Consider the following 26,820-nt stretch of genomic DNA (forward strand, 5'->3'; position numbering starts at 1 on the left):
CCCCCCCCCTTGATAAAAAAATGCAATTTGCATACAAAACCATAGATGCTATAACAAAATGCCACATCTGCAACAATGCATTGTCCCCTTATACTATTCCCATTTACAAGGAGATTTGCCTGAATATCAGTGGTCTCTCTCTCGAGCTGGCTTTTAGATGATAGATCAGTGGTGCCGTGCATTCTTTATCTTTACTTTTAACATTAAACAGACATTTAATTTAACTTGTTAATTCCAAGCATCCCGGGAGACATACTATTATTAATGCCCAGAGTTCTAAGGAGAATCCTATTTATAGAAATAGCAAATTTATTATGACTCTGCATCCTACATGATTATTTGGCAGCTTGGACCAGCTTGAGAACCTTTGCCCTGCCCTATCTTGCCTAAGCACATATACCTGTAATAATTTTCAAGTATTACCCTCCATTTCCTATTTTCCATATGTTAGATTCTGGAATGTAAACTTGAGAGACCTCTTGTACTCTGTAAAGCATCAGGCATACTGATGATGCAGCATTAATAATCTATAACATGAGACACTAGGGAGCCTGGCAAGTTCTGAATAGTTTATGAACACTGAAATGTTACTCATGCAAATATACAACATTTTTTTATTCAACTATGTAGAAGCGCCTCAGAGGAGCAGACTACCCCTATTTTATGAAAGGTGAAAACTCACAAGTATGTAAAAAGAGCTATGATCAAACTCAGCAGATAAAAAATGTAAAGGACAGTGAGAATCTCACATCATAAACTTAATCCAATGACCTATTTTTAGTGCAAGACTTTTTTTTTTAAAGAAATCTGGCTCTTCAGTCCTTTTATGTTGCCATCTCAATTTGGGGCAAGTAAAAGCTGAGAAGCCATGACAGGTGGCAAATTCCTATTCTATTCTGCACAATGTTTTGGAAATAAAACATTGAAACACATTTCCGACATTAACTTTATTTGAAACACAAATACTTCTCTCTCCTGCAGACTGTTTAAAGAAATAGCAAACATATCTGATTCAGATGCAATGATTTAAATAGAAAACAAAAAGATGTACAGAAAGCAATGGGGTCTGTAGTTAAAAGCTTAGAGAGGAATCTCTTGTATGGGAAAACAAAAAAAATGAAGAAAAATGTCAACAAACAGAAGGTTCTGCATAAGCAGACACAAACTATTGCAAACTATTCACAGTCTCAAATGTCTGTTACTTTTGTTCACCGTCAGAAGTTCTCTGGTTTCCCACTTCTTTGGAGTAATGTGTCTGTCAACTAGCAGTTAATGCAGGGCAGCTTTTAACATAAATTTACAAGTATGACTCTATTCAACCATATTTTGCACAGGCAAAATTTCAATGTGAACTTGCAAAGCACAGGATTTCTCCAAGTTAAAGTGAATATATTTACAACAGAATCAAGCAAATTTTTGTTCTTGGTAGGAACGCAACCTGAAAGATCCTGCAGATAACAATAGTCAAAATGTAATCATATGAACTATGGATGTAAGAATGATAGGGTATACAATACACCCAAGTCTCCACAGCTATGCTGCGGAGTTCATGGAACACTGCCAAATAAAGATCATTGGTGGGGCTTCAAGTGCTGAACATGGGTACAAAAGTTTGCAGGTGGGCAGTTTCAGAACCACAGCTGAGAACTGTGTGGATTTGGCAGGGAAGAGTGCATATATATGGTTTACCTGGTTTACCTGCCAAAAGGCAGCATTCCAAAGCTTTTTTTAAATGACCGGTGCAATATCAGCAAAAAAGGCCATCAGTTCAGGAAAAAAGAACAAAACCTGAGAATAACCTCACATGCCCTTGTAGGGCATGTTTTAAAAACAATAATTATTTTTAATGAATATAGGTACACACACAAAAATTCTTAGCTTTTGCCTTATGGAGTTTATGCTTGCTAGTGGAAACTAGTCTAAATGGTACAGAATAACAGTGAGGAAGATTTTTTTTGAAAAAGTTCAATATTCTTTCCTTCTTCCTAAAGCCACGCTTGACTTGTGGAAATAAGTTCCGATGGAGATTACTACATTTCTGCTCTTCCTCATTTTAAACTGTACTCCTGGCTCTAGAATCAAATTTGAAAATATAATTGCATGACTCAAAGAGCTGACACAGTAACTTGGGAATACAGAAATTACCCTTTAAAAAATCACAAAGCAGCAGCTGTGAAACAGACACTGAGGTTTGCCACAAGGCTGGAAAACAAAATGTGACAGTTAAGTAACAAAAATATATACAGGAAGGTTGTTGAGTCAACAAGTGGACCCTAGTTGAAATGTTCGTGGTTTTCTCAAAGTATTTCAGGTGGGTAGGATAGTAACAAGACAGTCATATAGGAACATCTCTCTGACCAGCAGGGCAATACAGGACAATCAAATGCAGCCAATTTCTTTCATCAGTTCAAGTGTGCTTTAAGACTTGCCATAACTTCACCAAGAAAAGGGTAATCTTGGTTATCCAACAAAATATACAACATTTATTTCCTCTCAGAATAAACCATATGGGGATGAAATCAGCTGTCAATCATTTCAGAAAGTTCAAGCAAGAGGTCGTCCTCATCTTTTCCTGGGTCCAGATCAATCTCTGCTTCCAGTTTGCCTCCTGAGATTTCCCATATCAGCTTTTCAAAGTCATCGTCTACTGAGGTGGGTGTCTTCCCAGGTCCTGTTGAGCTCAGTCTGCGTGTCTTTACTGCTGCATGGGAAGAGGTTGCACCTGCTGTCTCTGCTTGCAACGTGGAGGCTGCCTGGTTCTCCATATGCAGTTCGGAGCTTCACAAAGAGGGAAAAGATAACAATATGATACATCTCCAAGGGGGAAACAGATATCCTGTCTGGACGTGGGGAACCCTTAGCCCCAGTAGAATGGTGTGCTATTAATAAGCTGTGCAGGAAGTTTCTCCTCTAGCAGCAGACAGGTCATAAGTTAGTTACAAATCTGAAACTTAAATAGGCAGGATGCAGGTAAATAAAGAGTAGAGATAATATTCTTATATGGGAATTCAAGCAACATTTGGGAGGGGGGTGTTGTGCAGGGCAACATGTATAGTTGGTGTACACCAGCCCATCCTTGCTGCCACATTCCCACCAATATGCAACATATAGGAAGGTCTGAATTAAGGATCTTGCTATCTCCTCAGTGCAGTAGGATCTGAAGAGTGAAAGCTTGGTAACATTTGACTCTATCTTGTTGACAAAATTAAAATTAGTACAATGGGAAATAGTCACAATTTGTATTAATTTCTTTTAAGCTGCTTCAAGTATTATGATCTATTACTGGCCTAACTGTATTTCTTCAGAATCTGCCACTACAGTCTTGGAATTTTCAATATGAACTTCACTATATCCCAGATTCCTATGGCATTAAATTTAATTGAATCTATTCCCAGTGCCTGTTACCTGGACCTCCACTTGCAAACCTACATGGAAAGAAAGCTGAAGGACCTTATCCTAATTTTCACTTGATCTCATTTGAGTAATGGCTAGTAAACATTCAAAGTCAGCTTGCACAACTGTTCCAAGGGACAATCTCAGTGACATATAATAGGGTGATGATAGATAGATAGATAGATAGATAGATAGATGATAGATAGATAAAATAATTACCTGTTAGACTGCACTCTCTCAGGAACAACGGCTTCTGTGGCTTCTGGAAGACTAGGAGCACTTGCCTGAGAGAGAGGGAAAAAGTTTGTGGCAGGTTTTTCTCTCTCCGTCATCATTATGCTGTTTTAATTCTTGAGATCCATCTTATTACCCCCCTGCAAAAAAGCCCACCCCTGCTACTTATCTCAAAGTGCAAAGTTACAGCACAAGCTAATACTTTCAGCTATCAGGTAGTCTCCAGCACGAATCCATCTTCTTACCAGGGCTGTGTTTTCAGATGGGTGCTCCTTTGTGTTTGCGCTTGGGATGAGACTCAGAGGCTTCACTGCAGCAATAACAGAAGGATGACTCTCTGATGATTTGCGCTTCAGTGCCTGCTTTGCTGGAGACAAGGGCTTCACCCCAGATGGTTTCACATTCACTTTTGGTTTGGCTAGAATATGAAAAAGCAACTCAAGGTTAGTCCGTGAACACAGAATGGCAATGTTACTCTTCTCTCTCCCTAACTTTTTTCCATAATAGCACATTTTAAAACCAAAAACAGCACTTCTCTTCCTCCGAGACCTTTTTTAGAAATGTCAGATCTGTAATTACGAAAAGATTCGGTGCTCTTTGCACATGGCAGTTCTCTATCTACATGAAAAATGCAGCATCCTGCAAAGGGCTTTTTGACCTATTGCAGACCCTCCATGTGTCCTATTTTCCAGGGACATCCCTGATTTAGAGAAGCTGTCCCAGTTTCTGATTTGATCCTGGAATGCCCTGCTTTTCCTTAGAATGTCCCTATTTTCATAGGAGAAATGTTGGAGGGTAGGGAGTTCTCTGACCCCTGAGCTGTCTGAAGGCAATCCTGTATAGGGATTTGTAAAAATTTTTAATGCTTTATTATTTTTTATATATGTTTGAAGCTGCCCAGCGTGGCTGGGCCAACCCAGTAAGATGTGTGGGATATAAATAGTAAAATTATCATTATGGAATGGGAAGTCCCTATTTTCATCAGAGAAATGTTGGAGGGTATGCTATTGCAACTAAGACTAAGAACGTGTCTTTGCCACAAGTGCAGAAGCATACAATTTGGGCGTGTTGGACAGTGCCCAGATATGATGCTATCAAATCTCCCACATCCAGAGATTGTCTAGCAGTGAGTGAGAGAGAGCAAGTGCAGCTTCATGCCATATACCAAGAGGGGTCCAGTTACCTGGCTAAGCAGTCGCCAGGACTTCCCAGAGAAACTCTGGGCTTCAGATTTGTCCCTTTAATACCATACATCCTTGTGCCTTTGTCTCAAGAGTAAGCAACGCAGGTTGATAGTATGAGACAGAAAAGGCTCTGATTTCCATAGGCATTAAAATAGTTACAGCTGTTGCCCAGATTACATTTTGAAGCAACTGGGAACACACATGCTATCTCAGAGATAGATGAAAGCTCAAGATGTTTTGCCAATTCCAGAGTGTGTGTATCAGTATTATGCAAGAATATTCATCCCATCCCTTTGCGCCTGGGACATGTAAGTGGAATGTGGGAGTATGCTTAAGAATACACACCTTGTTACTTAGCTCATGGGGCAATGCTGAAACTTAAAACAAGTAGGAATCTAGATGGCAGAAATTTAAAAGCCTCTTGTTCTACCTCTTATGAGCAGCTTAAGGAAGCCAACCTTTTTTTGACTCTTGATTACCATCAAGGTGTTGCTGTTTACCTTTAATCTTTCGTTCTACAGGCTGAGCAGAAAGTCTCGACTCCTCTGACCCCACGTTCTCTGGCGCTGCCTCCTGGGATCTCACCAGCAACCTCTTTGTAAGTGGACGGCTCTTCCCTGTTGTCACTGGGGATACAGGATTTTTCGCCCCTGGGGCCTTCCCTTCTGCAGTTTCTTCCCCAGCAGATGGCACAGTCACTTGCTCCTCCTGGGGCTTCCTCTCTTGCTGCTGTTTTAGCCGTTGCTTCTCCTTCCTTATCTCCTCCAAGCTCTTCACCTGGACTTTAGAATGTGAATTGCTCATGCCGTCATTCAAAGGCTGAGTAGACAATGAGAAATAAAGGGGTGAGAAAACAGGTGCTTCCCAGGGAATATTTCAGTATCTTGACATGCTTCTTGGGTGGCCTGGCTCTGGATAGTGCTCAGGATTTCTTCTGTTTGTTTTTACTTTTTTGGCTTTTTATAACCATGATGCAGTCATCGTCTGGGGTTGTCTGTCAGAAAAATGATGCCCCATTGTGTTTCTTGGTGGCATGATGTGCCCTTCATAATAGGCTGTCAAAATATATTATGCTGAACTTTGGCCCAGAGCTGATTAGCTAATGGGATCTAAATGGGGCTAGAAGGGTGAGAAAGCAGGGTTTGTGTATCACGTGACAGCCAGTCCTGACATAGATGTCTAATGGCAGTTTCCAAAGATGCTAGATGATAATGAACATGCATCAGTAGCAAGGCCTGTTTTTCAACATAGAATGTATTGTGTACCAAAATGAAGACTTACCTTCGCAGTGGCATCTGATGTAAAACTTCTTGGAGAGGACTTCAGCTCTAGATGTTTTTTTTCTCTTCCAGGAGCTGTTAAAACACCACACTGATCATTCTAAAAGGAGAATTAATTCTCCTGAGGCACAGCTATTTCCCACCTTATGAGGACAGGTAAATTAGGTGGGTGAACACCACACTCAGCAGTCTTCTATTTTGCTTGAAATGCTTGCTACCTTCCAACACCAAGGTCCATGAAGCACTACAAGCAAGGCAATTCATCTCAATTCCTCAATTTTTGAGGAACACATCCTGCCCAGACACATCCTATCCCGTCCTGAACTAGAAAATGTGCATAATGGTGACATGCCAACAGGCTGATTATTTAAGTTACTTCCCAGCTGAAAATACTTGTTTTTTTCCAGAAATATTTGTTCTGGCATTAGTTACAGGCTCCTACAAAGTGAACTGGAAAGTGTATCCCCACTTGAATTTAAGCTCAAAAAAATGTGCAATCCCATTGGCTGAAATACTGAAAAAATGCAGGAAGGATACTTGCAGGGCAGGAGAAAGAATGCTTAATGCCTCCTGCCATTGCCAATACTCTTCTCCTATGAATACCCTACTCATGCTTTTTCCCTTCCCTTACTCTGAGCTGATTTCAGAGCCATGTGTGGATGTCAGCACACTACAGTATGTTCTGCAGCTGAAGTTCCTGATATTGCTCTACCCTATGTTCCAGCAGTCAAATCTATCACGAGTATTTATACCAATTTTTTCATTTATAAAAAAAATGCTTCAATATGCATTCTGAATATGAGTATTTAGTAGTAAAATGTTGCTACAAACAGGACATGCATAGTACCTGTTGGCTTGGTAATGCATAACTGTCTCCTCCCAACTGGAGTTCGATCAGATTGCATCTGCGTCTTTGAGGTGTTCTCCCCACTTTGCTGCATTCGGAGGGCTTTTTCCTGCTTGATTTCCTCTAGAGTTTTGATGCGCACCTCCCTAAAGTCCTTAGCTTTGTCAGAAGGCTCCTCCAGCTTTCTTCTGCTGGAAACAGCTGAACCCAAAGAGCCTTGCTTCTGGGGCTCACCCTCATGCTTTGGTCCAGCAAGGCTCCCTTTTTCAGCTTTTTTGCGCTCCTCTTCCATTTGCCTCTGCTTCTTCTCAGCCAGGACCTCTGAAAAGGTTTTGATCCTGATGGCAGGAGACGGTTTTGCCACTGCATTGGGATCTTCAATTGTAAAAGTTACTTGAACCTTGGGTTTGGGATGAATTTCTCCCTTTCTTTGGCTAGCCTTCTCCAAACGGATTTCTTCCAGTGTTTTCACACGAATTTCACCGGCTGGTTGGGCAGCATTCTCTACACCACAAAGCAAAATGAAAAAATGCACAATAGAATTAATTAGTTTGCATTTTTATGTTAGTCAAAATGTCAACTGTTCTAGGCTCTATATACTTTTGCTCCCAAAAGATGCGGTATCACTCTGAGAGTTTAACAATCTGCTTCTTATCCCCCAGCCTCATTCTAAATGGGCTTCCCTCAAGATGTACATGTCATATTTCAACCCTTGCCAGTTTTTTGCATACTGAAGTAGATTATCCAAGTCAAAAAGTGAGCAGTATGTAAAACATTGCTGAAGAACTAATGCTGAGAGCAAGATCTCATTCCATAAAGGAGCTTTAAATTCAGGAGGTAAGAAAAAAGAACAGTTGCAAGCTGATCTTTTTGTGACATGGGCCTTTTATAGATTTTAGCCTTTTATATATTAGGTAAAGGTAAAAGGACCCCTGACCATTAGGTCCAGTCGTGGCCAACTCTGGGGTTGCGGTGCTCATCTCACTTTATTGCCCAAGGGAGCCAGAGTACTGCTTCCGGGTCATGTGGCCAGCATGACTAAGCCGCTTCTGGCGAACCAGAGCAGCGCACGGAAACGCCGTTTAGCTTCCCGCCAGAGTGGTGCCTATTTATCTACTTGCACTTTGACGTGCTTTGAACTGCTAGATTGGCAGGAGCAGGGACCAAGCAACGGGAGCTCACCCCGTCGCGGGGATTCGAACCGCCGACCTTCTGATCGGCAAGTCCTAGGCTCTGTGGTTTAACCCACAGCACCACCCGCATCCCTTTTTATATATTATTATCACATTAAACTCTGTGAGGTTTACTTCTGAGTAGAGTAGCTTGGATTGCACTAAGGCAAAGATCCACCTGCAAGAAATAGGGAGAGGATATCCCAAGGTACTCCAATAAAACCAATTGTTACCTGTTTCCATATTGTTCTGCTCAGATGGTAATCCTAGTCTCTCTTTAAGTGACAAGGGAACTTGTACTGCAGAAAGAAAGCATAAAATGGTGAAGCAAGTTACACAGGAGTCTCCTGTTTTGTTCTCCTACAGCAATCTTCCTAGTGCCTTGGACTACAACTCCCATCATTCCTGACAATTGGCCATGCTGGCTGGAGCTGAAGGGCTGAAGGTTGAGGAAGCTGACCTATGGCTTCACACAATAAATTGTTTCATATGGCTTGCTTCACCCTCCAGCCCAAGAAGTCTTCATAAGAGAGATGTTGAACTGTGATGGGAGAAAGACTTCACACTGGCCATCAGACAATGGCTTTTTCCACCTGCCTTGCCCACCCTCCATCCCTAAGAGCCTTTCCCAGACCATGACTTTGAGAACAGCAGAAGCACCTGGGAAGAGAGGAATTCCAGGGTATTTTAAAAATTAATGTTATAATTTGTCTGTCCTTGTTTCTCAATTTGATCCTTTTACATGGTTTTGTATGTTTTGTAGCATTTTATGCATCATGATTTGCCATTATTTTTATTGATTACAGTTTAGCAATTCTTAAATTTGATAGTAGTTGTTTCTTTTAAAGTTATGCTTTTATTATGACTTTTTTGTATTGGATCAGATTGTTATCAGGTATATGATCTTTGCTGTCTATTTTGTTGTTTATTCAGCTTGTAAACTGCCTTCTGTATAGTAATATAGAAAGGTGGAATACTAATTAAAAGTGAAATGAAATACTATGTTTTCTGCAACTCAAAAGAACCACAAATGAACTGCAAATAGATCTACTATTCTTTTTAAAAAAAAAACTCTATCAAAGCAATTACATTTTATGCCCTGTGCACAGATCACCTTGACTATGGAATTTGGAATACTTTGTGTACATCACTGCATGGAGACAGCATACAAGATTTTTGAAACAAACAACTGTTAATATGGCCTTTCCATTATATGCATTTGATTCCTCATCCCTGATAAAAACAGGAGTTTCATTGACATTTTAGAACAATTTCACTTAAACAGGCTTGTTGCACTACAAAAGAAGTAGAACACATTTTACTATTTAAACAAACCTACCTCTCTTTGGTATTTTGTCTGCATTCTCCAAGGAGTCTACTTTCTTTCCCAGTCTTTCAGCAAGGCTACGTTTTAGGGGGAGACCACTCTCAGAAACTAACAGTAAAAAGAGAAGAAAGAAAGATTATTGTCAGGCTTTTGTTTTTTTGCTTTCAGCTATGCTTGCTACTTTTAGTGGCAATTACATCCACATCAGTCTTATGATACTGAAAGACACATTTAGTGAACATTTTGCCTAGAAAGATAGGGCAGAGATATACATACACGTGCACACACATTGTGGCAGCGCAAGAGGCAGATGAGTGTGATAAGAGCTGATACCGGTCTAGTTTTTACACAGCTCTCCACTGAAATGTCAAGAAAAATGAAAATCCTCCTTGGCGCAGATTCTATGCTGTGCCATAAATGGCATATACTTTAATACAGTAATTTAATAAATCATCAAGGTTCAAAAACAGGGGGGGGGAAATGTACCCATGATCAGAACTTTTGGGCACGTATGCACCTATGATGGAAAAGAATGGATAAGGCTGATATGTTAATAGACGAGCAGGGTTTTTTAATTCTACATGCTGGTTCTCACCTGTAGAGGATTTCCGTTTTCCCAATCTCTCTGCAACAGTCAATCGAATCTGAGGCTCTTCACCTGACAAAAATTAAGGGCAAACAACTTTAACAGATGTCTGAAGTAAACCAATTGCTTTAATATATGTATTAATATGCAGTGGTTTTTTCCATGGAAAACTGTTAAAGCCTCTTGGCTAATAAACAAACAGTATCTATACAGCAGTTTATTTACTTGCAGTAGAACCTGCATTTGACCAGAAGATTAACACATGCAAATTTAGTTGTTAAGTACAGGATACTCAACTCCTCAATGGGATCCACCCACACAATGGTAAGGTGATATAAAGGCAGATTGCAAGCAAAGATGCCTAGATTCAGATAACTGCTCACTATCACATGTCTTTCACCTTTTGTCAAACAAACAGGACAGGGTGACCATAGGTGAAAGAGGCAGGAAGATCACACATGACAACCCTCTTGTTAAACAAACAAATGGGATGGCCAGTTTATCCCATTTCTCACTATTCTTAAAGTGATTATAGAAATTGTAAGAATCACTCATTTCACAGCCCCTCCCCTCTCCATCACAATGAATTGGCAAAAAAGGGTATAAAAAGACCATTAGATGAAAAGGTTAGCTAGCTCTCCCAGCTCCAATAAAACAGAACTTACCCAGCACTTCCTAGGACTCTGCACCCTACTGCTTCGCTTTAAGGACAGGTATACTTTCCTTTTCCCCTTCCCTTCTTGTGTGGGTTTATGGCAAAATTGTCACCTTGCTTATGTAGGTGTTAGAATAGTTAGGGTATTTTCTGCTCTATAAAGTGTGTTTGTATTGTGATTTTCTACTCGCTTAGACTGTAACTTTGCTATCTAAAGCAGCATTATACATACATACACACACACACACACACACACACACACACATATGTGTGTGTGTGTGTATAGATATCTTCTCTCACTCCTGATTTATTTAATAAACTAAACTTCCTTTATTTCTTTGTGAGGGTTTCTTGTAGGAATAAGATTAAGGATTAACACACATCCATAATAAGTGCACGTCATCACTCCAGCAAAATATCCTAAATCTCTCAGCAGTGTGTATATGAACATACATGAGTACACATTGTAACATTGATGCTAATGGATAAAGAGGAAGGGCATTTCCAGAAATGCCACACCTACCAGAGCTGCTGAACTGAATACAAACAGAATTACACTTACCTGGCTTTGTAGATAAAGTTACAGTTCTGACCACAGTCCGTACATTTTCTTTTTCTGGGCCTGGATGGGTCTGAATCTGAGCAGAAACTTCAGAGGGGTTGTCTGAGAAGAGCAAGACAAAGCTATATTAAGCTGCACTGCCACCACTATTTGGCATCTCATGAATTTGTGGTTGAGATGCAATTTGAGGCTTCTAAGTTCACACTCTTGGCTACTATACAATGCCAACAGTAATGCATTGGTGCCTTAGGGTAAGTCCAATCCAAAATTCTTTTTTTCTTTGAACAATCATCAAACAACCTCCACTAGCCACCACCCCAACACTTAATTGCTATGATTCAATTGTAGGGCACAAAACTGCTGACTCAATGATCACTGGGACATCCAAGGCTACACATAAAGGTAAAGGGAACCCTGACTGTTGGGTCCAGTTGCGAACGACTCTGGGCTTGCGGCACTCATCTCGCTTTATTGGCCGAGGGAACCGGTGTACAGCTTCCAGGTCATGTGGCCAGCATGACTAAGCCGCTTCTGGTGAACCAGATCACGCACGGAAACGCCGTTTACCTTCCCGCCGGAGCAGTACCTATTTATCTACTTGCACTTTGATGTGATTTTGAACTGCTAGGTTGGCAGGAGCAGGGACTGAGCGGGTATTCGAACATTAGCATTTGCAAGGCTCTAAGCAAAAGCAAGCAACAGCCCACCCTGGACTTCTAATAGACACTGCAACAATGAGGGTGCCCAAACATAATGCTGTGGAATATCCTCACAATTACAAAGGTCAACTCACCACCTTGCTTCTTTGATTTTTCCTTCATTTTTTTTGACTTGATCTCATCAAGGGTTTTGATTCCAAAATTCAAATTATCAACTGCAAAATGTGAAAATCTGAGTAAGCGGATAAGTTTCTCTCAAATACTAAAGCACAGAAAACAAGCTCAAAGTTAGATAGCCTGTGAAAATTTATTCCAGGGGTGAGAACCTGTGGCCCTCCAGAAGTTACTGAGCTACATTGCCCATCGCATCTAATCATTGTTTGTACATGCTGGCTTAGGATGATGGGAGCTGGAATCAAACATCTGGGGTGCCACAAGCAAACTTGGCAATTTCAATGTTTTTAGCTTTGTTTACGCTATACAAGTATAATCAATATGCTAAATTAGATCACTCTCTGGGGCACCAGCAAATTTTCCATTGCAAACTGAACATGTTCTGATGCACCCTAAACATACAGAGGAAATATTTCCAGAAAACTTTCCACAACACTTCCTGCGGACAAAAAATATTTGTTGGTTTTTTTGTTCCCATCTTTCTGCATAGCGCCTATATCCTTTCCACTCTCTATACCCCATCCACCTTCCTGCACCAGCACATTAATGTCCTTCTCACCAATACTTGCTTTAAAAACTAACAAACAGCATTTATGAAAACGTACTTTGCAAGTCCTCGATTGCAAGAACTGAAATATAAACACACACTGAAGCAAATAAACAATCCAACCCAAATGATGAATGTAGGTATCCTTGGCCAAAATCCCTTGCTAAGGGTCCACTCAGTTTATTTTGAGCATATTAGTTCCTACCTTTACCTTGTTTTGTGCTACTTGCTGATTTCCGAGTAGAAACTACCCGCAATCCATTAGAAACCTCTGCAGAGGGTTGTTGAACGGGCATTTTAGATTCATCACCTTCTTCCGATAATTGATCTGAAAGAAGTAACATTGCTACTCTGAGTCCATTCTTATTTATTCAGAAGTAAGCCCACTATGTCCAGTGAGACAGATTCCCAAATGTGCATAAGTCTTAGGCTGCATTGATTTATACCCATTTACCTGGAAGCAAGCTCCCCTGAAATATGTCAGACTTAATTCTGAGTAGACATGTATAAGTTAGAACTGTGAGTCAAGTAAAACTTCATTTGGATTGTCGCACCTGCTTAGTCAAGTAAGATCAGTACAACATGCAATTAATTAAAAGGTAGGCAGAGGTTCTATGATTTGCCAATTAAGTTTTGCTACTCTCAAATGCTATAGGGTGGAAACCTCCCCACTCCATATGCTCCAGAGGACTGGAAGAAGCACCAGTGGAAGAAATGTTTCAAGGGATAATGCTAGGGTTGCCATATTTGAAAAAGTGATATACCGGAGCCGGGGGGGGGGGCAAAGTTGTTGAGCTTGGACGTTTTTGAGCTATTTGTGAGGAACATCGGCAAAAACAACACTGATGGTTGTCAGCAGCCATAAGTCCGGATTTCCCTGGACATTTTGCCAATTTCTGCCCAGACACTGCTTGTGGCTGCAGTATTTGGGGTGTGTTCTGGAAATTCCAGATGTATGGCAACCCTAGATAATACCCAATACCATCACCTGCTTTGACGTATTTATTGTTGTTTTCATCTTGATTTTAATTTACTTTAATTTTTATATAAGTTGTTAGGCACTCTGAGGATCTGCAGGATGAGGTGGGGTATACACTGAAGCAATGACTGCATTAATGATATGCACTGAAACAACGGAGAAGCATCATGCTTTAGGGAACTATATTTTGCTCACCATCATCATCTTCATCATCATCTGCAGCATTGATAACAACTGGTGGGTGAGTGGGGCTTGGTACATTTTCAGAACTTTCCACCTTCATTACCCCACGCAGCTGAGGAGATGGATTGGACTGAACAGAAAGTTTATTCTGTTGCAATGAAATCTGTGTAGCCTTCATCTCCTCTTCCGTAGGTTCAGGCACATTTAGAACAGCTTTAAACAAAAATGCACAAGAATCTATAAACTACAAGTTGAAAACCATTATCAATAATATAGATGGGTATCTGATCCATCGTGTGTAAAATCACTCCAGTAATATCAAAATCATTCTGCAAAGGATTGTGACCAATATTAATATAATAATTTTGATACTTAAATTTGGGGGAAAAATCTCCAGTAAGTGGTGGCCCTATTCCATCTTGCTTACACACACATCTACACTAAAGACCATTCTTATGGATCAGATCTAGCATTCAGAAACACGGGTCACCTAATGCTTCTAGGAAGTTAACCATAAAGAAATGATGGTGAAAGTATTTGCCCTGTTGTATGTTAAATACAAACAAGTCAGCTATTTGTCTCAAAGAGTTTCCTAGATGGTTATAGCAATTTAAATAGGGAGAGGAAGGGCTGAAGGGTTGTGGTTAAAGTTATGTAAATCACTTTTCAGAGTGCTGTGTTCACACAGATGTCTTCAAGCTGCAAGTAGGACAGCTATGGGGAACCTTTGGCCCTCCAGATGTTGGTGAACTACAATTCCCATCAGCCCCAGCAGGCGTAGCTAAAGGCCAGGGAAGTGAGTTTCATTCCAGCAACATATGGAGGGTCAAAGGTTCCTCACACCTTCAGTAGTATTTGGGTTAACAACAACAAAAACAATGTTGTGAAGCATCCACCTTTGTGCAATAAAGAATGTGTCCCTGCATAACCTTTATCTACTGTATTCCTGCTGGATTTTTTTTGATGCACTGCTGGAGGGAAAAGTCAGGCAAGTATGGCTTTCCTTACAGCACCTACAGAAATGTGGAAGTCTGAAGAAAGAATGCAAGATCTTTTGTAGATAGGTAGGGGTAAAGAGACATGCCGAAAGGTGAAATTACAACTCACTCTTGCTTGGAGGTAAGAAAAGCCCATCCACAAAACGTCCCTTATTGTGGTGGAATGCACAGTTCATCTTCTGACAGCCCACTGGCTGATTCTCCCAAAAGCATGGGATCTCACTGCGCTTTTTCTGAAGACAAAACATAGGCTATAAGTGTACACTAGGAACAACCTGCAAGTCCACAACGTAAGTTAGTAACACACTGAGATGGTATCAGCAACATAACCTTTACAGCCTATCATTTATCAGGAGAAGAACTGATAGTGCAAATATTATTTCCCATTTCATTTAGGACAGGCAGTCATCTGTGAAGAGACTACTTAATCACAATGGCCAGGATCCAAAGGGCTGCAGTGTTCGAAACGCCCATTGTTCTAGGCGCATTTTGCAACAGGGAATTTCATTAACACGAGCAGTTTCTGAGCTCTGGGCGCAGATTTCAAATTAAGGCTGCACAGTGGGAGGAAAGGGGGACCCTTTTCTGCCTCCCCACTTCCAACCACTTTCTGAAGACTGGAGAACAGACTGTCTTAAGAATATTAGCAGGATGGGCAGGGGAAGCATGGCTATGTTTTTTTGCAGTCTTCAGGTGAGGACTAGATCATGTGAAAAATGAACATAAGATTTTAGCTGCAGTTCATTCATTTTCAACTTTGTATTCTTGTTATTAAAATAGCATGCCTAGACATTCCGTTGTTGTGCCCATAACCTAGGTTTAAGGTGCCATTTAGCTCCTAGCTTTCATATCTCAATTTCTAGCACTGGTTGCATGTGGAGTTCCACTCATGTACACCAGCTGTGCCAGCAACCTCTCTCACACACCCTGAAAAGCAGCCCTTCTGGGAAATACATGCTGTAGCGATGCATGCAATGTAGCATAAGAGATGCAGCAGAGGGGAGATTGAGCAACACACATACAGTGCATATGTGAAACGGCTTTTCACTCACCCATAGGCTTTTTGGATCCTGGCCCATTATTATATTTCAGTTCTACCTTCCTATATCCTACATGATATCTTCTTTTCCTTCCAAATCCTACTCCCTGCCACACCTTTTGATAAGATAGACTAACTTTATGTTTACCCCACTATTGTTTAAGAATAGGGAATTACAGACCCTTTTGGTATGCACTGTTAAAAACAATCATTGTCAAAAACCAAATAGCATGTGCTGCACTTCCATTTTTTATAGCCATAGGGTAGGTCCTGCTATCACATTTCTTGTCCACACAGGTCACCCTGTTTCTTCCCAAATACATTCTCATGTGTACATAGTATGCAAACAAGGTAATGGGTTACTGGCAGAAATAACTGTGGGACACTAATTGCGGCCACAATTCATGCATTACATTTCTACAAGCTAGCTCATACTATGAAAAAGCTAGGACAACTCACACGGTGGACAAGGGAAAATATCTAAAACAGAGTTCACATGTTTCTTCTCTCATTTTTGTAGCTTTAATGTAAAAAAACACAGTCACCATATAATAAACCAACCCAAATAATAGCACCCCAAATTCGAATCAAGCTGGAAAGGTGCTTAGAGACTAAGAAACTCATGCTGGTAGTCTAAACATGGGAATCTCAAACTACTATGAACAGTTTCTTCATTTATAAGTGTATGTGTGTGGATATATTTTTTCAAAGCAAGGCAGGAGTTACCAAAATAACCTTAAACTTAAACTTAAACTAACAACTTGATAGCTCTAAATTATGCCTATGTCTTTATAGCTTTTAGGAAAATGTTGTATGCAAAAAACACTACACTTCAACAATGCACACAGTGTCTGTATTACAGACCCAGATATCAAGAGTAATCACACTGCTAGACTATATATTGAGACAATACTTACATCAATCTCCATGTGTCTAAATCGACAGACACTTCTGAAACATCGCTGCTCTTGCCAAAGCACACACACAGTTTCATTCCCCAGGGCAGCTTCACAGTGACGGAAGGGGCAACTGTCACCCTATGGAGAATGAAATATGGTCTTGGTAAGCAATACATACATTAAAAATCTGACTAATATAACCAAGGTTTCATTGAACTGCATTTCCTATGCACAAAAGCAACTTTAAAGGTCTTACTACAACTTTGCATATTCCTCTTCCTGGCTACCAATAAAGTCACTAAAGGAAGGGACAGACGCCTTGGCTGGAGTCTATTGGGTGTATCAGGTTACATAATACTTATAATACTGCAAGCATGAATAAAGACTAGAGGACAGGGGAAATACAAACCTTGGTACATGTGGAGTAGAAATAAAAGTAACAATCATCTCCTTGGTTAGACATATTCGGCTGAATCTTTATTGTCAGCTTATGTTGGAGAGACTGGTGGCTGAACAGAGGTTTAATATTCTCTCAGTGATGGCTGATCAGTTTGGTTTAACTGGCAAAACCTTCTATAGGCTGGATTTACTGGTATCTTCTTTAAAATATAATCTTGGAAAGAGATGAAGGAAAATAAAAAGAAACCTTCATGTTACAAATCACAAGCTTTGCTACTCTTTTTTATTTCAATGGCACATAATAAGTTCTAAACCCCAGTAGGTTAGGTAAACACATTCTACTTTTATATATGTTATGAAAACTGGTTCCGAGTTTAAAAACAAACCACATAAATCTGTTTACCCTCCAATTTCCTGACATCCAATTTCTTTACATCATAGTAAGAAACACTAAAACGGGGGTGGCCAACATGGTGCCTGGCAGATGTTGGACTACAATTCTCATTAACCTCTGGACAGCATGGCCAATGGTGAGGGACAAGAAGATCTGTTGTCCAGCAACATCAGGAGGGCAAAATCCAGAAATATAGAAGTTTCATATTTGGCAACAAACAGACAACACACATTTAATATTTTGGGAAGCTCAATTCCTATACCACCACTTCTTTGCTGACTGCTTAAAACAGATGGATGAGGTGAACTGACAAGAGGGGATGCTGAGATTGGGACATGTGCCAAGCTGAATAATTAGAACAACATTTGCATATGCTATTGCAGAAACCTTGGCCACTGGGTGAAAACTGCTGCCAGCTAGTCATTTTGATAACCCTTCAAATTTTAGCAACTGCTAGGATATATCTTAAGCACCTTTTGAATTACAGTTCACACACTAAACCTTCCCAAATGAATACATTTTTCACTGAGATACCTTGGTAGGTTCAGCATGCAACTCTGTCTTCAAAGACTTCCAGTTATTTTTCTCCTGTAGGTCGAATCAACACTCAATCCATGAATTGATAATAACGGGATAAAGACTTTTCTTCCTCACATTTCCAGGGAACACATCTCATTCTCATTCAAAATTCAGACAGGGTGAATTACAACTACTGGAGAAAGCAAGTCCATTTGAACGGTCAGGAAGACTGGAGATAGTGAAGGTTAATTGCCTCTTCAAAATAAATTGTTCATTTAAAGATGAACTTGTGTTTCAAACTGGCTGCAAAGAAGATCCATCTTCCACAGCCGGAAAAATTTAAATTTTTTTTTTAATTAAAACACATTTTTCAATTTCTGGTCTTCAAGATTTCTTCCACCTATTGGAAAAAAGGAAAAATCTTCCCCGCTCTTTATTAAACTGTATAGTTAAAAAAAAATACTTGTATGTATAAACACAGATATGTATATACACATAAGTATCCTTAAATACATTTGTGTTTATACATGCAACAATGTATATACAAGCATGGTAGTTAAATTTAAAGATTGAAATTTTGCAACAGAATGTTTCGAATTTGGGGAACTAAAAATAAATTGCCATACAAATTTCAGGCCAATCGTTTCCCACAAGCACACAAATAGGTACATAGACATAGGGTGTACACATGATGTATGGAGTATTAAGACCGATTTTCAGACAAATTGGGATCCAATTAATGCAGAAACTAACTGCATGATGCAGTTTAAAAAGCAACAGGCTTAGTACTACAAAATCAACGCAACTGTTTGATTTTGCTGTCAAAATGTTAAATTTGTTTTGTTTTTTTCTGTACCTAATTTTGCTCAGTCCCCCAAACATCACTGCAAAGATACACCATAAGTCACTGTTTTTCAGTGATAAGGTTGAAAGGATACAGCAGGTCCAACATCCTAGCAACCAATGCATCTTCAGTCACAAAGTGACCCAAAAGAAAAGAAATTGTTGATCCCTCTTTCAATGCCATTTTGAGTATATATTCCTTTTTTTCAAATTGAAGAGTGAAATGTTGGAATCTTTTATTCACACAAATGCTAACATATTTTGGGGGGGTAATTTTTGGCATGGTATTTCACCCAACTCTAAAATAGAGAGGGGAAAGTATTTTTAAAAGGAAAAAGAAGTAGTAGTCCATGATGAATTTTACACAAGGGGGAATTATATATATACTACAACAATTAATTTTCATTATTATATTCTCTTCCCACCCAATTTTTTTTATTTATTCAAACTTGATTTGCTTGCACTAAATGATATTGGTGCTTCACATGATCAATTCTGCAAGGAGAAAGATTCTGACAAATGCACAATACCTCTCTTTGCCATAATCAGCCCACATTTAGTGGCAACCAAACTATCCCCTTGGGGGGGAATTGCGCAAATACACGCATTATAAGCAGCAAATTAACTTTAGTTATTTCCTTTCTGTAGCCTTTTATTTTTATTTTTGCATACACAATCCCTGAATACAAAGTTCATTTCTGTACATACTACCTTAAGGCACACAAAAAATTGGTTAATTAAACTGCCTTTCCCAATTTAAGTACATGTTATAAATCAGTTTGTATATTATCTGCCATGGTTTAAGAACATACTGCACATCCAGCTCTGAGAACAATTATTAACTTCATTCAATATTACACTGTTTTAATATATAGGTGAAATCCGAGAACTGTTGGTGTCTTTCACCAATATATAAAAACCAACAATTTTTGAAAAGGTGATTGTTTTTCCATCCCCCCCTCCAGTAAAAATAATGGGCATAGCTTCGATAGTAGGAATAGTACTTGAAAGCCAGATTCTCATGATGATGCTGACATCCTTGATAAAGCTGAGCAGTTTTGTGTTCAAATCGTACAAAAGCTTTTGAAAAGTCAACTGATGGTGGGCTAACTTTTGAGCTTATGTGAGAAAAAATGCAGTAGAATCACAGAACTGTAGAGCTGGATCACCCCCTGCAATACTCCCTTCTAGGAATGTAAACTGAAAGGTTTAGGCACAGGAACAGAAACTTTCATATTCTAATTCCTGTTCATACAGTGTCACATTATCTCCCTCACTCTGATTATCAAGCATACAGTTAACATCCCTGTCTCATTGCACATATTGAGAGTATATGTTCACAAGACACTTTGAAGGTCAAAAACCAGCTAGTGCTAATGATGGATAGCAAAGAGCAGCATTTTCGTATGCACTTCAAATTGTCTTGAAGCACAGAACACAGATTTTATTCACTGTTCTCTTAAGCACCTCTCCATTTCATTGCAATGAGTAAGCACCATGCATGCCAAAGCCAAATGCCTGAATGAAGGAGCCATTTCCATATTGTCATTGTCAAATTCTGAAATGAACTTATGTTCAGATGTCAAGAAATTTGTTGCTCTGACATTCTGACAGCAAGGTAGAATAGAAGAATGGCAGTTGAGGTAATTTATGACCACTTGGGCCAATGCCCACCAATTTCTCAGCTTCCCCTATCAACATATGGGTTTCTGTTAACTAAGCCACCTAAAATCTGTCCTTCGATACTATGATCTTTTTGCATGTTTTGAAAGGCACATGAACAGGATAAGCACCTCTAACTACAATAGCTTTAGAAAGTGCTGTCCATCTTTACTGCCATCTGTGCCAGGCTCTGCACTGGGAGGAAACAATGTACTCTTCAGTATTAAAGCCGCTGCATCTTCTCGTATCAGAAAGACTGGGGAAATTAACACACTAAATTAGTAGCTGCTCAACGCACAGAAAAACTTTATCACAATTATTACAGCTAATTCAGTTGCAAAGGGTCAGCAGTGGGAAGAACTAGTACCTAGTTTCAAACTGGATATACTGCAGATATTTTGGTTACAAAAGGTATTTTATGTCCTCTGCAACCATTGATCACCCTCATCTTCATTAAAGTAAGTCGTCTCTATGCTGCCTAGCAATAGCATGCAATGGCAGTTCTATTTTTCATTGTATTTTAAATTGCTTATCCTATGACATTATATTCCTAAAACATACTAGATGCACAGCTCAATCTCGGGAGTGCAGCATGCACCAATGACAACAATCTGTTTTGGAAAAGAACCTCAAATGCCACCAGCTAAATGCCATGATAATCAGAGACTTTTTTTTTGTCAACCAGAATTACTGTACTTCCTCGTTTTGCTATTTTTCAGTGTACTACTGAATCGCAATGCCAGAGAGTTCTGTTACATCAATAGCACTAGAAATGGCAGGTCTTGGCTTAATTTTATTTCATTTAAAAAACAAACAAACAAACAACCCACTATTATTGAAAATCCCGCACTGTGGGATTTCCTTTGCCCTAGTTTTCTCATCTTTGGGATTAGGCCAGTTAATCCTAATGCCCTTTCCTAGATGGTCGCAAGGATCTGGGAGACTAGGAGGGAAAACCGAATTATCTAAACAAATCTTGAAGAGCAGGAAAACAATCGCTGTGGGAGGGCCGGGAAATAAATAAATAAATAAAGCGGGGCCGTACGGACGCCATTTATATGAAACGCAAAAGGAAGCAGAAAATGGAGTTAATTTAGGGGCAACCATAGATAAAATAAAATAAATATAAGGAAGCTGTCGCAGTCTCGGATAGGGACTCGGAACGGGCCGTTTAACAAAAGGAAGAGCGTAAATTTGAAAACAAAGAGGCCCTAGGCGGCGGGCCTACGGAGAGCCACCTCGGCCAGGGAAACCCATGGAATCCTATACGAAGCGGCCTTTATACCTATATCGGTGGCTGAGGGAGGGGGACCCCGGCCCCTTGTCACCCGCGCGCAGGGACTTTACCGAACCCCGAGAAGAAGCCGCTGTCGAAGTCGGGACAACAGTCCTCCAGTCACCTTCTCTCGTCTTCTTCTTCTGGACGGCAGACGGAACTCGAGGCGTCTACTTCAGCAACACCGCTGCCCTCCTCTAAGATGGCGCCTCTCACCAGGTTCGGCCGACCCTGCCCGCAAGCGTCATGGCGGACGGGGAGGAAGAGGGCGGGGGCGCCTGCGCGATTGGCCCTTTTCGGATCGCGCGGGCGCCGCTCTCTCAGCCTCGCTATTGTGATGCAAAAAACGAACGGCTGTCGCTTAGCTTCCTGCCCGCGCCGGAAGTTCTCTTAGCTACGTCGGTGCAGCGTCGGCCCGCGCGCGTGCGAGGAATAAAGCGAGGAGTGAGAGGAATTGACCGTTGGCAGCCCCGTCCCGCCTAAGTCGGCTCGTCCTGTCGGGAGTAGTTCCCAGCCCAGCTGCCGGCCATGGCGTACCGCGGGCAAGGCCAGAAGGTGCAGAAAGTGATGGTGCAGCCCATCGTATCCTTCCGTGGCTTTCGGGAAGCGAAGCAGGCCCGGCGTGGGAAGGGGATGGTAACGGGCGGGGGCGGGGAGCGAAGCAATGGTGCCCAAGGAAGGTGTCCTGAGATTCGTAAGGGGGTTTGAAGGGGCGAGGAGAGAAGCAGGCGCTTGGTTTCCCGTGAGGAAATTTTCGGCGCAGGAGTGGCGGGAAGACATTGATTTGTGTCGTGTAGCTTGTGCAGGTCGTTGGCCCGGGAGACTTGGGTTCAAATCCCCAGTTGTTTCCAGTCAGCAGTAAAAATGGACCGGTTCCACGCTCTCAAGCTAGTCCACCTCACAGTGTTTTGGGGAGTGGTGTTGAACAATGTGGGCAGCCTTGAAATCCTCTTGAGTAATAATAATAATAATAATAATAATAATAATTAATAATGCATGCGCCGTATGTAGCGACGCCACACATGCGCTGTTGTGGGTAGCCTTGAAATCCTGTTTAATAACAACAACAATAATAATTAATAAACAACTTAATAAAAATTTATTATTTATACCCCGTTCATCTGGAAAGCGTGAGGGAGAAGGGCAGAATATAAATGCTGGCAAACAGACTAGACTTGTGGGGAGGGGATAAAATGCGCCTGAAATTCGACCCAGAAAGCAGCCAAATGTTCAAAAGGAATCTTCCAAAGTAAATTGGAATGGTTTTGATTAGAAACGACAAGGCATACTAATTCGGAGTTGCTAACCTGTTTGCCTCAATATATGTTGAAAAGTGGAGGTGGCGGTTCTAATGCCACTGTCAAAAACAGTCTCGCTTGGTGCTGCTTTATGTATGTATATGTGTTTTTCCTTAAGCCACTTGTTGCAGAACCTCATCTTCAGATACCTACAGAATGTAAGTAAACACAATTTGGGATTTTTACTCCTTAATAATGAATTTGAACAAGTAGTGATATTCAGTATAACTTGTGGATGAAGAGCAAATGGCCAGGAGATCTGGAATTTTTTATTGTGTTATAAAATCATAGTTAGGGTGTGCTATTTTGCTTTATTGGAGGGGAGCGTATATAGTCTGTATTACAAGGGCTTGGTGTGAACTTTTAAAACGAATGTGGCAGGCAAACCTTTACCTCACTTTCCTGCTGTTCAGTGTTAGAAACTGAGATGTGAAAGCTAGGAGCTAAATGGCACCTTGAAACCTAGGTTATGTCCTAATTTGAACATTGACCATCCATTTCCATAGCCTCTGTTTATGGCATTTTAACTACACTGTAGAATTGAGTAGCTTTAAAAAAGACCAGTGCTTATGTAATTGGGTCTTTAAAAACTGATGTTTCGTCACTATGCCTAGAAACATTGCAACATGTATAAAGTATTACCTAGGCTCTAGGAAGTTTATGCCGTATTATAAAATGTCTTAAGAAACCTTTTTGTCTTGAATAAACCATAAACATTTCAAACAAAGTATGATGTTGTGTAGTGCTTCAGTACTTCAAAAACATGGTTTGGATTAAGACATCCATACATTTTGGATTGGCTTGGTACAAATCCATGATTCAGGTTCACACCTGAATATGCACAGGATGTGTGTTTAATGTCATGCTGGCTTTTGGAATTTCTACCTTTTCCAAAGCCAAGTATGATTTGGCAGCCCTTTGTTCTTCATGTGAAAGCCATGGATATCTTCAATAGGCAACTGAATTTGTGAAAGCCTCTTTGGAACCATTATAAATACTTCCTTTACTATTTACTTTGCAGAGGTCCAGAATTCAGGTGTGGCTGTATGAACAGGTGAACATGAGGATAGAAGGCTGTATTATTGTGAGTATTGCCATCACTGTTTCTCTCTTTTCTTTCTTCACACCCACCCACACTATCAGAAGCAAACCACCCAGAAAATGATTCCTGCTTAATTAAATTTCAAGTAACTTTAGCTTCTTCACCTACTAACATGAAGCATGTGGTATTGTAAATGATCGTGCCTTTGCATGATTCACAAGGTTGTATAATTGTGCTTACCTCTCTTGCCATGGCTATTTTATGTGGTTATAGGGCAGTTTATAAATTCAATTAATAATAACAACAATAACTGAAAACTGTTTTACATTTTTAATGCTGCTTCTGAGTTACATAGTTTATTAATTTTACGCTGCTCATTTTATGATTTTAAATTTTTTACTTTCTATTTGTAACAGCATTTTTATGCCCTCATTACAGTATCTGTCAAGACACAGTAAAAGTTAAGATGGTGAAGCAATAAAACAATAAATTTAAAATAATAAAATGTAACTGAAGACCCAAAGAGCACAATTAATTCCTGACACTGTCAGAAAAGTCTTACATGTCCAGCATTGAACTTTTATTTTAGTTTAATTGTGTCTTGATTTGGAGGTTTGTGTCATTGTTTTGGCAAATTGGGTTATGCACTTTTTTATATAAAATCAGGCAACATGTGATGGTGTTAACAAGCTGTCTGAATTCACTACTGGGATATATCGCTTTATTTCCTACCTTATCATGTGTTCTGCTTTCCTTAAAACAATGTGAAGTCATAGGCAACTATTTTGGCTTACACAGGGATTTGATGAATATATGAACTTGGTTCTGGATGATGCTGAGGAGATTCACTCCAAGACAAAATCAAGGAAACAGCTGGGTGAGTGTTGAGGGCACCATTCCCTTTTGTCATTAGCAAATGCAATTGTACTTTCCATGTTTTCCATGAAAAACCTATTTGAAGGTTACATCTAGTGCAGATGTTCCCTTCCAGATGGGTTTTAGCCACTGGGCTTTCACTGCCCTGCTGTGCCTGGATCTTTATTGCCTTTCTGCAAATTTCCTAGTGGGCTGGAATTCAACCACTAAGTATGAAAAAGAGCTGACTGTTGCCTGTCAAATGGGCATGTTCTTTCTCCAGTGTCCAATTATGATCTTAACAAGTGGTAAAGAATTACCTTTTAATACTACTGTGAAACTGCTATGAAAATTTTTATTAAAGGGTAGTAGAAAAATAACATGAAAAGGAAGAATGGCTGCTTTTTTATCTGTAAATATTACCTACTCTAAGTCTTATTATATTTGCAGTTCATCTTCTCCTAGGATGTTACTTGAATGTTTTTGAATAGCAAATTAATGCTATAATTGAGGGCATGAAAGAGTTAGGCCATAGAAAGGGAAAAGAGAAAGGGTTAATGCTGTACAGTACTGTACTTTGCCACCCTTGCCAATATTTTTAGTACCGATTATACAGTTTAGATCGGCCTTTCTCAACCTTTGGTCCCCAGGTGTTGTTGGAATACAACTCGCGTCATCCCTGATGACTGGTCATGCTTGCTAGGAATGGTGGGAGTTGTAGTCCAAAAACATTGGGGGACCCAAGGTTGAGAAAGACTGGTGTAGGTAAATGACGAATGTAACTGAAGTGGGTCAGTTGGTAGAGCATGTCACTCTTAATCTCAGGGTCACAAGTTTGAGCTCCACATTGTGCAGCCTGCATTGCAGGGAATTGGACTAGATGGCCCTTGTGGCCCCTTCCAATGCTACGATTCTATGAACTGAAAACTGGATTTAAGATGTTAGTAGAAAAGGGGTATAATGTTGTCAGAAAAGGGGCATCTTTTTTACTCCCATAGATCTAATGGCATTTTTTTTTCATTGCAGGTCGAATCATGTTAAAAGGAGACAATATTACTCTTCTACAGAGTGTTTCTAACTAGAAATAGTTATTGAGTCTGTTTTGCTTATTATTTTAATCTTTAAAACCTATAGAAGAAAACATGCAGTGGTTTAATGGTATCGCTCCCAATTCTACCGTTGGTGTCTGAAGTGTGAAGAATGAAGCCAGTTACTTAATTTGTGCTTGCATAATTTTCAATAACTTTTCTACATTTGTGTTGAATTGTAGTTCTTTATAAATAAAACTTTTTGTTAGTACATCTTTGTTACTTATTATCCATAGCACCTGGTGTAGAAATCTTAAAAGTTCTATAATGATACAGGAGAAAACAAACTGTTCAGCCCAAATTACAATGTTACCTTAGCAATAAACTTTTCATTAGAAGATACTGGCGACTTTCCCATCAACATTTGGGAGTGTCTTTTCTGATTGGCTCCCTTAATTTAGTTGTCTTCCCCTGGTGAAAATCTCTTATCCTGCTGTTGCTTCATTTCTCAGGCAAGTATAGGGTACACCCCACTCTGTTTCCCTTTTTAAAAAAAGATGTCTTGTTCTTGTGGGTAGGTAGTGTTACGAGTTTGGCGGGTTAGGTGATGTGCCAAGAACCTTCTAGTTCCTGGATCTAGCAGGGATTCAAATTGCTGAATTAGCCAGGCAAGGGCCATAAAGGCCCTAAGTATGGATCCTTAAGGCAACAGAGGATGTCACTCTGTGCCAGAGGGTAAATGGGTGGGCCGGCCACCCTCAGCTGTCTGGTAGTTAGAAAGACAAA

The 26,820-nt window shown here is 40.1% G+C and overlaps 2 protein-coding genes across 11 annotated transcripts; one reads left to right on the forward strand and one right to left on the reverse strand.

The window, feature by feature from the left end:
* Positions 1 to 932: 932 nt before the first annotated feature.
* Positions 933 to 22,036, reverse strand: ZC3H11A (zinc finger CCCH-type containing 11A). 10 transcript variants are annotated; one of them, XM_053393183.1, is made up of 18 exons: positions 21,888 to 22,036; positions 18,046 to 18,099; positions 17,128 to 17,331; positions 16,737 to 16,856; positions 14,890 to 15,013; positions 13,795 to 13,995; positions 12,826 to 12,948; positions 12,034 to 12,114; positions 11,241 to 11,342; positions 10,033 to 10,095; positions 9,450 to 9,545; positions 8,344 to 8,409; positions 6,939 to 7,442; positions 6,093 to 6,166; positions 5,312 to 5,630; positions 3,873 to 4,045; positions 3,613 to 3,677; positions 933 to 2,778 (listed from the first exon to the last, which is right to left on the reverse strand). In XM_053393183.1, exons 3-18 carry the CDS (start codon positions 17,179 to 17,181, stop codon positions 2,520 to 2,522), a joined length of 2,424 nt encoding a protein of 807 aa, XP_053249158.1. In that variant the 5' UTR covers positions 17,182 to 17,331; positions 18,046 to 18,099; positions 21,888 to 22,036; the 3' UTR covers positions 933 to 2,519. The 10 variants fall into 10 exon arrangements, with proteins under 10 accessions (XP_053249158.1, XP_053249156.1, XP_053249155.1 ...); XM_053393181.1 differs by having other exon boundaries at positions 21,883 to 22,036; XM_053393180.1 differs by having other exon boundaries at positions 18,046 to 18,223; positions 21,883 to 22,036.
* A 138-nt stretch (positions 22,037 to 22,174) lies between these two features.
* SNRPE (small nuclear ribonucleoprotein polypeptide E) lies at positions 22,175 to 26,305 on the forward strand. The gene is made up of 5 exons (XM_053393186.1): positions 22,175 to 22,393; positions 23,241 to 23,267; positions 24,131 to 24,193; positions 24,950 to 25,028; positions 26,033 to 26,305. The coding sequence occupies exons 1-5, from the start codon at positions 22,340 to 22,342 to the stop codon at positions 26,086 to 26,088; spliced, it is 279 nt and encodes a 92-aa protein (XP_053249161.1). The 5' UTR covers positions 22,175 to 22,339; the 3' UTR covers positions 26,089 to 26,305.
* Positions 26,306 to 26,820: the final 515 nt, after the last annotated feature.

Source organism: Podarcis raffonei, chromosome 6 (assembly GCF_027172205.1).
Source record: "Podarcis raffonei isolate rPodRaf1 chromosome 6, rPodRaf1.pri, whole genome shotgun sequence".
NCBI lineage: Eukaryota > Metazoa > Chordata > Lepidosauria > Squamata > Lacertidae > Podarcis > Podarcis raffonei.

Excerpts from the sequence above, each read along its gene's own strand:
- ZC3H11A (XM_053393183.1), bottom strand. The coding sequence starts at position 17,181 with ATGTCTAACCAAGGAGATGATTGTTACTTTTATTTCTACTCCACATGT. Across the intron at positions 15,014-16,736 it reads TTAGACACATGGAGATTGAT|AAAAAGCGCAGTGAGATCCC; the intron begins GTAAGTATTGTC and ends TTTTGTCTTCAG. Across the intron at positions 11,343-12,033 it reads AAAATCAAAGAAGCAAGGTG|ACAACCCCTCTGAAGTTTCT; the intron begins GTGAGTTGACCT and ends TGCTCTTCTCAG.
- SNRPE (XM_053393186.1), top strand. The coding sequence starts at position 22,340 with ATGGCGTACCGCGGGCAAGGCCAGAAGGTGCAGAAAGTGATGGTGCAG. Across the intron at positions 23,268-24,130 it reads TCTTCAGATACCTACAGAAT|AGGTCCAGAATTCAGGTGTG; the intron begins GTAAGTAAACAC and ends TTTACTTTGCAG. Across the intron at positions 25,029-26,032 it reads AAAATCAAGGAAACAGCTGG|GTCGAATCATGTTAAAAGGA; the intron begins GTGAGTGTTGAG and ends TTTTCATTGCAG.